Here is a 14,037-nt window from a genome sequence, read left to right on the forward strand (position 1 = left end):
GTAACAGAATTGCATTATTGTCTTTAAATTAATGTTTATGATCGAGTGAAAAACGGGGTAAACTCACCCAGTTCTCACGAAGTTAGCCACATACAATATGAAAGCTTCAGACAAGGCCACTTCAGACTTGGTGTAGTTTTTGGGAAAGTGTCCCAGACCGTCGACAAGAGGCGCTCCGAATAGATAAGGCAGCTCTTCACCGTGCACTGAACCCATTCTCTGTAATGGGATATTCGGTTAGTATATTTTCAAGAATTTTGCTCCAAACATATTACGTTAAACTTCAAATTAAGAATATTTTGAATCTAACTAGAAATTGAAATTGATTCAAAGTTTTAAGTAACATTTTATTATGCAGACGGTAAATGTTATCAGCTATAGAAAAGATGTCAGTTGTATGTAGATTTCTTTGTACAGTCATCACATATAATCATGTCTTAAAGAACTTTTTTTTATTTAGACTAACTCAAAAACAACCTATATAATATATTACTAGCAGACTCGGCCAAGCGTTTATGTGGCTGAGGTTTTTGTTATATTACATAGTAGTAAACTATTCAAGGGAAACGGTAGGAGAACTTATGTGAAATGTTGGTACTTTTAACACAGCGCCATCTGTAAGAATTGTATCAAATAATAAACAAATAATTTGCAATAAAATAAAATTGCGACTATAATTAAAGATCTAAGCTATCCGATCTCTTAAGTAGGACCAGACTACTCACGGTGTGCCATTTTAATTTAAAATCGGTTAAGTACTTTAGGAGTCCATCGCGGACAAACATCGTGACAGGAGATTTATATATTAAGATTTTGTTTTGTGGATTTATGTCAATCTTGGTGGTATCATATAATATGTACCTGGGGGTAGTCTCCATCCTTAGTCTGATAGTCAAAGACGTAGAAAAACGCATTGGGCCCAGAATCTGGCGAACTCTTTGCCACACTAAGGAAATCTCCAGTTTGCACCAATGGGGCCACATATTGAGCATCGGATAATGCCAACACTGCCGCATCACGTGTATTAATGGGATGCTGTTAAAAAATGTATGTTATACTTTAAAAGTTTCTTTTGATACAACTAAATAATGTCACAATTGGTCAGGCATTTAAATGATTTAAATATATTTAATTATTTGATTTGTTTACACTATCTTCAAACTTCACCTACATTACAGCACTCAGTCTTACGAGTGTAAAATAGCTCTAATAAGTCACAAATGGTTATTTTTATTAACCCAAATTATTTTTTATTCCAGTACTATTTAATTTTTCATTCATTAAAATGTGTTTACATAATTTGCGAAAAATGTTTTGCCCTAAAATAGACCACGTTCATCTTTAAGTCGATACCAACTCCGGGGAAATAAATACAGATAATACACTATCTACAGCTATGATACTTTTTTGACATTCAAAACCCTTTGTCTTCAGTCACCGTGACCACTCACGCTGTAAAGCACGCGAAACGTCGAATAAATTTAAAATTATGTTAAATAATTATAAGTTTACATATATACATAGCTTTTTTTTATAATTTTTTTTACTTTGCTATGCTACCTATATGAATAAATGATTTTTGATTTTATTTGATTCAATCCGGTAAAAAAGTGTTTTCTTTAGACATAGACAATAGACATATTATTTAATTAGACCAGGTTATCAAATTTGTATATTAAATACAAATAAACCAGTAAATTGCTTTCAAGAAATCTCTCAAATGTAAGTAAACGGATTCACATTTCTAAATGTCGTCTGGAGATCTAATGAGCACACACGAATGGGTTTCGTATTTCAATAAGATTGGAAAAGCATCCACACTTTCTACTTAATCTGCTTGATTACCGCTCAGAGATAATTTGAGCTATTAAACTTAAGTGAAATCTCATTACTTATTTCTTTAATCAATCTAATTTTGTTATTTTACTATTTGGACTCTGAAAACTCTTCTTCAACCAACATAACTTTATATGATTATAGGATATTTTTCAGGTAATCGACAATCACATCTCCATTACGGAATTGCATAAACTAGCCAAAACGCATTCAAAAATCCTCTGTCTCATTAAGTATGGAAATCAAAGAACTAAAGAACGAACGAACGAAAGAAGAAATAAGGATTATTACAAATTTTGTACACCACACAAATATTTTTTATTTAACAAAATCTGTATTACACATGGATTATATTTATTACGAGTCTGACTTAATGTAATTTCATACTATTCTTTGTTATAAATGTGATTTGGCCCAAATGACTTTTGTTTCGAGTTTCCTCCTTTAATGTAATAGAATTTGTATCATTCGTCGAATCTTTTCCATCAAATCAATTTTCAATTTGTCGCAGACTCACTGGGTTATCGATTTTCTGTTTGTTTCTTTCATAGTATACCAGTATTGCGTGTCACACATTGTAACCTTTACTTAAAAAGTATTAAGTATTGCGTTCAAGAATATTTTTTCAAACTAGTTTAATAATTATAGTAGAGAGCTATTGATATCTGTTATATATATATATATACTGTTTCTAGGAACAAATATCATTGTAACACATTACATTCACCTTTTGTTATTTTGAGGTAAGTTCAGGGTTACTTTATGACACCATCAATCATTTGAACCACATGTTATTACACCTGTAATAAAATCTCAATTTTCGGCAGGTTGATGTATCTTACAAGTTTGCTTTCCAATCACGTCGCTAAGTAATCGAAAATCGATAGATAACTTTCGGTCATCATTATATTATATACCTTGCTTGTAGAAGATTTGTTGAATAAAGATTATTATAGAAAAAAGGATATATTTTTGTTTGTAGGTCATAGAGACCTTGCTTATTTATTATTATAATTATAAAAAAAAAATTCAGTGGCACTACAACCTTTTTTGCTAGACCCATTAAGGACTCCACTATACACGTAACGATGATTTCATATTCAAAGAATCCGCTTTGGTGGAAGCAAATTTGGGCTTCAAATTTATGTATCTGTTTCATGATCATTTGTATATTTAATAGGCAAGCAGGTGATCAGACTTGTCTCTCTTTGTGCCCAAATAGGACCTTCTTGTACAATGAAAAATAAAGGAATGAAGGAAATGGAAAAAAAATTGAAAAATAGTGTGTATCAGGCACAGAAAGCTGATCACGTATTGTAATAACATACATATATTGCCTATAAGGAAAAAAACACGAAACAGCTCCAGAAATCGTGAAAAGATATTGTTGTGTGACTGTAACTACTAACTAAACCTCTAAAATTTCAGGTGTATCTCACTTAAATAACACAAAACTTGTAAGTAAAAATCACTTACTTGAACAGTTCTTTCCCAATCCGTGTATTCGTTGACTATTGTGAAGAATATTTCACTCAAGTGATATGTGTAGGCATTTCTCACGTACGTCCTAAAAAAAAAAACTTTAATAAATATGCTTCAGTAGCTTCATTATTAGTATTAGTATTTAACATTATATATTTCGAATAAAGTGTCTAATTTGTTAATTTCAATTCACATCAGTAACATATATTATACTTATATAAAAAAATCCATTTCCATACAGTATGCATTACATAAATCCCTGCGGAGGCAAAGGCCGAATCACTGGGGAGGAAAATGTAAAATGCTTTCCTATTCACAACGAAACATGCTAACAAGACGAACAAACAATCTGTTACCCAAACACACTCACCGTATTATTCTATCCCGCCTCTCGCCCTCAAAACCATTCTGAATGTCCTGAGCTGAAAATTTCCAGAGTGCCTCGCTCGTTACAACGCCGAATAGCAGATCATATTTATTCTGTCCTCCTCTTATCCCGAAAATTCTATCTCCGCTCCTTTTGTCCGCCTTAAAATTGTTCACTCCAGAAACGCTTGTGAAACCCTGTAGGTCGTTTGGTATGAAAAATGTTAGCAATTCCTTCGCATAGTCGGTTTTAACGACAACCCCGTCGACCGAGGGACCGAAAGCTGTTAGGTAGCTCGGAGTACTTATTTCTGCAGACATAAGTTCTTGTAAGGGCACTTCTCGGAGACAATCGACGATCAATTCATGGTCCTTTACGATGTCCTCAGGTAAGGTGCAGTTTGATTGTTTAGCTAATTGGACGGAGTAGTTCACAGGATCTTCCACTAACGCCCAAGAGCTTAAAGCTGAACCTGATAGTAGGATTACTCGGTGAAACAGACCTAAACAGAAAAATATCTATTTAAAACTATATACAAAAAGTTATTTTTTCTTTGTATTAAGACAAGTAGATTTATTAGTAAAATAAAAATAAGCAAAACTTAAATATTTACTCAAGGTCAATAAATATCAGCACTTTTGATTTTCGTAAAGAATCTTTTCATATAAGTAATGTTTAATCAAAATAGCAAATAACAGACGGATAATATGTTATTACATATGTTCAATTATCATTTAAGCAATTGAAAAATATACAAATCGTATTATTTTTTCGCTAAAGTTTTGCGTCGTGTATATAATTTTGTATTATATACACTTAAACTTTTACACACAGATTTTAGTAATCGTAGTAGATCTAATTGATACTATATCTAAGAAACTACGCTAAAAAATATAAATATAGCCTATTTATATTTTTTCTATTACTGAATTTGCTTTATATCTTTTTCGTAAAGATTTTGAGGTACTCATGTTACTATAATTACATAGTCAACTATCATTATAACCCAAAACAATTCACTTTTTGTTATTTCTAGGTTACTTTATGATATCATCAATCATTTGAACCATATGTTCATGAAAATTGAGATTCTATTACACCTGTAATAGAATCTCAATTTTCGGCATTTTGTTGTATATTACAAATTTGCTTTTTTTATGTTCAATTATTATTAAAGCAATTGAACAATACACAAATCTTATTATTTTTGTCTTATAAGTTTTGGGTCGTATGTACAAACCTGGCATAACTGTAGGAGAAATCATGAGGAAGTTTATACATGCAGCCCCGGATCCATGACCAAGCATGGTAACATTTCCAGGATCCCCACCGAATAGTGCAATATTCTGCTGCACCCAATGCAATGCGGCTATTTGGTCCATCAGTCCATAGTTTGCTACTCTTGCTCTTACGTGAGGTATTGGATTTGCGTTTAGAAAACCTAAAAAGATGATAAATATATAATATATGATCGATGAACGACGCAGTGGTACAAACCGAATCGCAGAAAATGCTCACACATGAGAAATTCAGTTAAACATCTAAGCGATGTACTACGTTGTCTACGACTGTTGATAATTTGAAGTATTTGTTTTAAATAATTAGTACATGTACTGTGTAGAATTTAATATACCGATAAAAACTATGATTAAGACCATACGGTAGTGAAAATTGTAAGATTCTTTGGGGAAATGATCCCCGACCTTTATCTTTAAAGTAATAAAAACCCGTCTTGAAGCAAAATAAATTACCCACGAGGAAAAATTTCACTTAGGAGATTTTATCGAAACATTTCCTTTTATAAATGGATGAGGCGCATTTAACACGGTAACAAACGATATAGTAAGAACCTTAGAACAGCATTTCCAGTTATTTGTAGTAAGAGGCTTATTACAAAAAGGATTAATTTATAATTAAGAGTTCTTAAGAAATTATAATTAAGCAACACCGGTAAGAAAAATGACATATCAAGGGGTGCATAGTTCAATTTAAAAACTAATATAGATGTATACAATTACAAATTTAAAATAATAATAAGGAATACTGAAATGTAAGGTTAGGTTAGGTAGGTTGTAAAATACATAAAAATATATGCACAATTACAAAAATAAAAGAAAATATAAATTTTATAATTTCACAAATCACAAATAGATAGAAAGTTGCTTAAAATTGACGAAGTGAAGACTTTTAAAATACTTGTTAACATAAAATGACATTGTTTATAATATTTTTATGAATAAGATTATTACGTTTACTTCATATCTTATCTGCTTAAACACTTCTTCGGCTATTTTTATTACGGATTACCTGAAAGAGATCACTTATAAGCGATTGCTAAATTAGCGTAATCACGCCACTGCTGTTTTATGATTTTTTGTATTGAAATAAGGTTCCTCCTAAGGTTTAACATTTAATTTCCCTTAAAACAAGGCTCCATGAATTCCGTTGTTTATGTATGTATATTTGAAGCGCCTTAAGTAGTAGAAAAAATTGAAATGAAAGAAAGTTTGATTATTCTTGAGCGTTCAATAAAATTATGCAAGTTCTTCAACGATGGCTTCGTCACGTTTCACTTTGCTTAATTAAACATTTCTTGTAGTGACTTTAATGTTAATGCACTTTATTCCAATATGAACTATATGTCGCTAAACATACGACATACTTTCGTATGGATTTACTGAAGTAATTTAAATTTTAATGAATTCATTATCGCGACATTTTCATGTATGTATGGCTTTGAGCGGAGTGCTTGGAGTAACTACAAAACGCGACAGTGCCTGTACTTAAAATATATTGCAATGAAAATATATAGCACGCTTCAACGTTGAATTTTAATGTACTATGTTAAGTGTAGGAGATAATACAGTAAAACGTATAAAAACTATTGCTTATTAACTTCTACTTCGATTTTAAGTAGTAAATTAAAGACTACATCAATTAAAATCAATCGAATAAAGTCGAAAAATGACTAGTTTCTATATAAAATGCAATTACCTTTTAAAGATTTACTTATTTTTAATTAATTACATTCCTACAATTAATAAATTCAGTGGCAATTTTTTTATTATAATTACATAATAATTCGTTAAATTTAGCGCAATGCGGAAACAAAATTAATTACATTAGGACAAAATTAGGTCCCGTCGACTACTAATTACTTTATCTAATTAATCTTCCGTTAATACAGTGCAAATTGATTAATCACATCCAGTTGGTATAAAATCAAAGTAATTTTTGTATACATTTTATTGTGTAATGTGTAATATATACCTTATTTTTATCTAGAGACAATTTTATCCCAATTACTATGATATTATAAATACAGTTTAAATAGATTTCAAAATTTACAATTAGTTGTTAATTGATAAGTATATTTTATATTCCTTACCCGTAACCCTAAAAAGATAAAAAACAGCGCTATAACTTCAGATTTCTGTATGTTTTTTATAACAATTTTCTAATAGGCAAGTCGGCCTCAGCCTTCTGTGCTCGATACACGCCGAATTTTTTTTGTCTTAGGCATGGCCCTTGGTCTTCCTTAATAGGAAAGTAAGCTAACACGAATATTCTTTCTATTATTTCCTTCACTATGCGAGCGAGTGTGGCCATCGGATTATTATGCGTAGTATTGCCAGATTAGCGCGTATTAAACAAAACGCTTAATATTAAAGAAAATACATTAAGAGTTATACATGCAAATCTTTTATATTAAATAACAGTTAGTGGACTCAGTTTCCGCACTTAGACTCTCATTGGGTCCATAAAATTTTATAAAATACCGCACGTTTCTAGTTTTTGTTTATAAGCAATACAAAAATAGTTTTATATATACAAAATGCAACTCCTATGTTTACCATATGATTTAAATGAAATTTTATTCATTGAATATAATAAAGTCAGCAGCAAGAGACTTCTAAAGAGGTTTATTTATAACTTTAAAATACTCGAAATTATCATTATCAAATCTACTGAAATGACAAACGCCACTTATTGTTGCAATGTTGATATTTATTATATTATGGAATTAATATCATGAGTATTTTTATAAAAATACCAAATTGTGTTCCATGTCTATTCATAAGTTCATTAAATGTATTCTTAGTGTGCAAATGAACAATTTTATATTAATAATACTAAACATAAAATGAATACATACCTAATATACCCAGCCGGTAATTTATAGTAATAACAACAAGTCCCGCGTAACTCGCCAGTACAGACCCATCATACACATTACCGGAGTTCCACTCAAAAGCCTCGCCATGTATGAAAATCACCACGGGATACTTCGCAAGTAACGTCGGACCAACTGAAACAAAGGCTTCGTTAGTTGTATTAGACATTAGGCAGCATGAGAGTTGTAGCATACAGGCTGTAACTAAAACAGTATGAAGTCAACTATTAACATAGTTTAAATTAACACATTTATATATTAAACAATGTTGGAAAATAATACAGGTTTAAAAAAAATACTATTCAACAATTTTTTTTACAAGCAGGCTTACTTACGAATTGTCTTCTAATCTTAAATAAAATAAATAAATCAGTGGCGCTACAACCTCCATAGGTCTTGACCTGAGGTTTCTGAATCTGTTTCATGATAATTTTTAACTCTAATAGGCAAGTAGTAGATCGGCCTCCAGTGCCACGTCGTCGACTTTTTGGGTCTAAGACATGTCGGTTTCCTTACGATGTTTTCCTTCACCGTTCGAGCAAATGTTAAATGCGCACATAGAAAGAAAGTCCAATGGTGCACAGCCGGGTATCGAACCTACGATCTTAGGTAAGAGGGTCGCACGCTGAAGCCACTAGGCCAACACTGCTATGTAGGTACGTCTTCTAATCTTAAAATTGTATAATTGTGACAAGTGCGTTTTGCTATATTACATTATTTATTAACATATAATAAACCTATTGAAAAATTAGACGAAAAATAGTGTAACATTTTCACTAAGGATTCACCCCAAATTATAATCCATAAAGATTTAATTGATGAAATGAGATGAGATTATACTTTCGCAAAGCATTTAAGATGAAACCTAGGTATAAATAAAATATATCGAGACATCTTAGAGCTAGCACCATAGTATATATTAAATTAATTTATATTTTTAATCAAAAGACATTATAAATTACGTTACGTATACGTTACTATTGTACTTTTTCTATTAAAACTGTTCCGGTGAATAATAGGCCACACACGCCACTATAATAGTATGAAATATTGTGCCCTAAAATAGCGACCTATATATTTATATGTCATTGAATGAAGGCAATAGCATATCAGACATGCCCTGGTATATTAGCGAAAATAAAATTTACTCAAAAAAACTTCATTTATGTAATAAATGAATAGAATTTAATTACTCTTTTAATTTGAAAAGTTCCAAGCTACCTAATAACCTTACTATGTTATCGTTTCCTTTTATTATATTATTTAGCCATAATTTCTAGGTAATCATGTAATATTAGTAATTAATACATCTAACAGCGTTCGCTCAGTATCACTTAATTTATTATTCATGAGATTATTTTAAGCGACTGTTAAATTACGGTTTTGCATACATTAGACTGACTGACAAACTGGAGCATAATGGGGAAAGCCGACGTTTAGAAATGGACCAAATAAAACGCCTAGTGATGATGATGATGATGAAAGTGTAGTTTAAAAGATCTTAGTGTTTGACGATTGGTAGATTAATTTTGCCGTTGTGCATTATTAACCCTTAGTAGCCTGATTTACGCGAGTCTTCTTTTTTAAATATTACTGTATTTGCTTGAGGGTCTAGATGAAGGGAAAAATAGCTAAATAAATCACAATATTTATTTTACATATTTATTTAAAAAAAAAAACGGGTATCAATTTTGATACTTCAGGCATTATGGCCATAAAGAAATCTTAAATGACCTATGCATGAAATAATGCGAAACATCGATTGTTTTTATTATCGCATAACGATACTTTGCATTTTTTACAGAACCAGGAGGTAAGTTTCCTACAATTACTAAATTTACATTTATTCCTAGACTCCATAAATATTTTTTCATGACCAATACAATCGGAACGCACGTCAGTTGGGGGTAGTACTTGTGCACCTGTCCGGGGTTTTTTAGAGGGTACTGTATTGTCTTGTTGACTGTTGGTACTGGGTCTGCCCCTTTTATTTTTTGAGTGACTTTGATATTTACATAAAGTATCGGCAAGCTCAGTTCTAAAATCTGCTAACTTCATAATATTCTTCTGAAGTTTTCCTTTCCTTGTGTTTACCTTTTTGTACAGTACCCAAGCATTGATGACAGTCATGTCTAACAAGTGGTAGAAGAGCCTCGTTGTCCACTTTCTCGACTTTATGCGAATGCGATATCGACCAATGAAGCTATCCATCAAATCAACGCCGCCCATGTGTGCATTATATTCTTTTACAACCCGAGGACATGATATTTGAATATTGGCCTTTAGTTTTTTTTCGTAGCGGGTTATAGTATCCGCTGGTTCAGCGCCAACATACGTGGATAGTAATAATACCTGTTTGTTGTCTTTCCAACTTGTGGCCGACAATTCTAGGCCTTCGTGAGAGGCCACATTTTCGTGATATGTTCCTCTGGGTACGTTGGATTTCATAATCTCCCGTTTCTCCGGCAACTTGCACGACTTTCCAAGCCTGTTTCTCTGTACTGTTCCAAGACAATAAATACCTTCGTTGGTCAAGTAATGTACCAGAGGAATATTCGTATAAAAATTGTCAAAATAAATTATATGATTGACATGCCTTGGTACTGGTCGTAGCAATCGAATAACTGTATTCGACACAGCTCCGAGGTCTGGTTCGCCAGGTAAACGGTCCATGTCCTTAGCTCCCGAGTAAATCTCAAAACTGTAGGCATAACCAGACAGAGAGCATAACACGTATAATTTGAATCCCCACTTATGGGGCTTGTTGGGTAAATATTGTTTCATAAAATGTTTCATTTTTGTGGAACACATCTGCTCGTCTAGTGATAGACGATGCTCAAATGGTAAAGTAATAAATTTCTTGTTCAAATAGTCTATCACTGGTCTTACTTTATGCAGTCGGTCGTGCTGGGGGTGATCAATGGGCAAATGTTTAGAGTCGTCATTCATGTGAAAAATTTCTCTAATTTTATCAAATCTGTTGCGATTCATTGTTTGTACTATGGGTTCAAACTTTGTAATGTTTGACCAGTATGACCGGACACTAGGATAATGATATACACTAGTAAAAATAAGAATTCCAATAAATTTACGTAATTCTAAGACAGTTACAGGTTCTGTAAAGTTGGGATTCTTTCGGAAGGCATATTTATTTGACTCGTCCACTAGAAATCTCAAAATGTCTTCACCGAAAAAATAAGAAAAAAACTGAAATGGAGTGTCTAAGTTCATAATTTCTTGTGAATACTCAGTATTTCCAGCAAACTGGAAAGCATTTTGGACTAAATCCATATTTTTTACTCTCCACACTAAGTTTCTAGAGTTGAAAGGTGCAGTTTGCAGGTTGTTCTGGCTGCTGGTTGTAGGAGTTGGGTTTCGTTCAACAGTCTCTAAATTATGTTGCATGTCGGTATCTACGTTTGCTGCAGGCGGATCTGCATCCAAGTTTGGGTCAGTCGGAAAATTACCTACATCCTCTTCATCATCTAGCTCCATCAGACGATCTCTTTGGCTCGAATAATAGTCTATGTCATCTTCATTGTCGGTGGAATCGTCTTCCGAAATTTCACCATTTTCTAACCGCTTCAATATGTTCTCAATCTCTTCTGGCCGCATTTTGGATAAATTTCTATAATAAATAAAAACAAAAGTAATTCACACACCAAGCTATGCAGAAAAAATATGAAACGAAAGTTCAAAAAGTTTTATAGCTAAAGAGTTAGTAGGTAGGTTTTATGTAGGGCGGAATGCCTGAAGTATCAATATTGATACCAAAAAAAAAGCACAAATTTCTTCAAGTAAAACATGCATTTGCTAAAAATAATTATATCATAGGGAAAATAATGTATTCACTTACCTCAAAAGTATTTATATTCTTCAGAAAAAGAAAATATATCAAATTTATATTCAACACAACTTTTAGTAAAATGTGTTTACTTGTTCACTTTGCCGCGCAAGTAATATGTCACAGATAAAATAAAACAATAATGACATTTGTTTTTTTTTTAAATTTCGTTGGATAGAATACTATACAACAGTAAAATACATACAGCCAACATATAAAAAAAAACTAATAGTAATGTGAATATTCGGTTTAAAATATTAGTATCAAAATTGAAACTCTAGGTTATTAAGGGTTAACAAGATATAAGAATTTTTAAATTAAAAGTTAAGTAAAGAATATCATCGTAACACCAGCAAATACCAAACGCAATATGACTATTGATTTTTACCATTTGGATTGAAACTTTCTGAAACTACTCCTCACTGCATTTCGTATTTGAATAATGCAGTACAAAATTACTTATCAATAATTTCTTAGTAATTAGAAGATTCATAGTTATACTTGTTTAAGTAGTGTAATAATTGTAAACATATTCGTTAACCCAGGCGAGTTTACACTAATGTGCGTACTTAATCATTTCTGTAAATTACTTAAATTATTCATATTAATCTGTTTACTTGCATAACTAAAATTAATTCGTCTATGATTTGTGTTAAAAAAAAAAACAACGTTGTTTAATTAACTAAAAAATCAAAACAAAAGAGGGTTAGTAAAATTGTAACAATGGTGATGTTCGTGATTATAAATGTAATAAAATATATTAAACGAAAAACACTTTTTTAACGGATTGAAGTTATGTATACTTAATTGTAAACTTAAAATTATTTAAACATAATTTTAAATTTATTCGACGTTTCACGTGATATACAGCGTGCGTTAAAAAGTGTTTTCCTTTAAATGTGTAAAAGTTATGTTGATAAATGAGAATAAAATATATTTTATATGATATGAATAAATCAAAGACTATCTATTCCTAACACTGAAACAATAATCACGCAATTGATATTAAATATAATCCGATACGTACTAAAATCCAAACGTTCATTTCGAAAGCTTTAATTTAAAATTAATTATAATGATAATGAAACCCGAACATTTGTTTTGTTACCACAAATATCTTCCAATTTGAAATACAAAACTTTGTTCTCAATTGCGGTGAACAATATATCAAATCAAGCGTTTGAAATACGTTTCTATTTCGATGATAGCTTTCGGCACCGGAATATTTGGCAATAAAAAACTTTAGCCGATACGATAGATTATGTACATTCACTTTGGTATTTGAATAACGGCAGTCAATATTTGACGAAAACGTTTAGAATTTTTTCAATATTATTGATTTTTGTTCTAAAAGGCGAAACGTCCGTTAGAAGCTACGGGAAAAGGGAATTTAAATGCTCAAATTGTTTTAAAACATTTGGGTTGTATTTACCTGTATTGTTTTAACTGCCAGTTTTCAAATCAAGGGCGTAGAACGGAAGAGAAGAACTGGCAATAAACTCTCCGCCACGCTTTGTAATCGCCAAGTTATTTTTACACAATGTCTGTAAGGAGCTGCAACATCTCGCTCATGAACGTATATATTTTATAAAAGATACGTGTTTGTGATAAAAGGGAACATATTTTTACAATTGACTGCTAATATCAGTAAGTTAAGTTTTAAATAGTAATAGAAAATCAAAGAACTTGAGACATATAAAAAGTCGTCGTAGTGACTGGCTTTTGGCCCACTTGGAATATCTTCAAGCAAAACAAACACAGTGGAGTAGCTATTACTTAAAATGTTTGAATTCAACCTACTTTCGCATTCACTTAGCTTTACGATTCGGAAAATGATACGAACTATTCTTATGCGACTTTTGTGCATTGTGTGATAGGTTTTCGTTTTATTGTCACTGCTTAAGCGGGGATTTCGCATTTATAATGGAAAAGGCTTTGTATTTCTGTAATTTTTATGTAGTTTTTTTTAAAGGGGCCGTTATTATTACGTAAAGGGTATAAGGATATATTTGGTTATTATGTCAACAGTTTTCAAAAGTTGTCAACTTTTTCACACATTTTACCCACACATGCTTACTTTTACTGAGAAGAGGAAGAGGGGATAAACTTCAGGACATTTGTTTATGTAATACTTAAACGGCCCCTAATCTGGATTTTTAATATAATATATTCTATATTTTTATAATTTATACAATACAATACAGTTTCACATATTTTTTTGAAACATAGTAAATGCGTTACAATATAGTCTTAGTAACATTTGTATCTTTCAATATAATTATTAAAACAATAAAAGATAAAAGTTTCAAAGCTTAATATTTTCGTGCAAATATA

At 31.4% G+C, this 14,037-nt stretch overlaps 1 protein-coding gene across 1 annotated transcript in view; it reads right to left on the bottom strand.

Annotated features, from left to right (window-relative positions):
• LOC111000968 (neuroligin-4, Y-linked) overlaps window positions 1-14,037 on the bottom strand; it is a 48,478-nt gene that overhangs the window by 4,465 nt on the left and 29,976 nt on the right. Inside the window, exons 4-9 of the mRNA XM_022270595.2 lie at window positions 7,842-7,994; window positions 4,926-5,126; window positions 3,689-4,187; window positions 3,313-3,403; window positions 862-1,035; window positions 68-219 (exon numbers count right to left, since the gene is read on the bottom strand). Of these exons, the coding sequence (XP_022126287.2) occupies window positions 68-219; window positions 862-1,035; window positions 3,313-3,403; window positions 3,689-4,187; window positions 4,926-5,126; window positions 7,842-7,994 (1,270 nt within the window). The remainder of the gene's footprint in view (window positions 1-67; window positions 220-861; window positions 1,036-3,312; window positions 3,404-3,688; window positions 4,188-4,925; window positions 5,127-7,841; window positions 7,995-14,037) is intronic.

Source organism: Pieris rapae, chromosome 10 (genome assembly GCF_905147795.1).
Source record: "Pieris rapae chromosome 10, ilPieRapa1.1, whole genome shotgun sequence".
Lineage (NCBI taxonomy): Eukaryota > Metazoa > Arthropoda > Insecta > Lepidoptera > Pieridae > Pieris > Pieris rapae.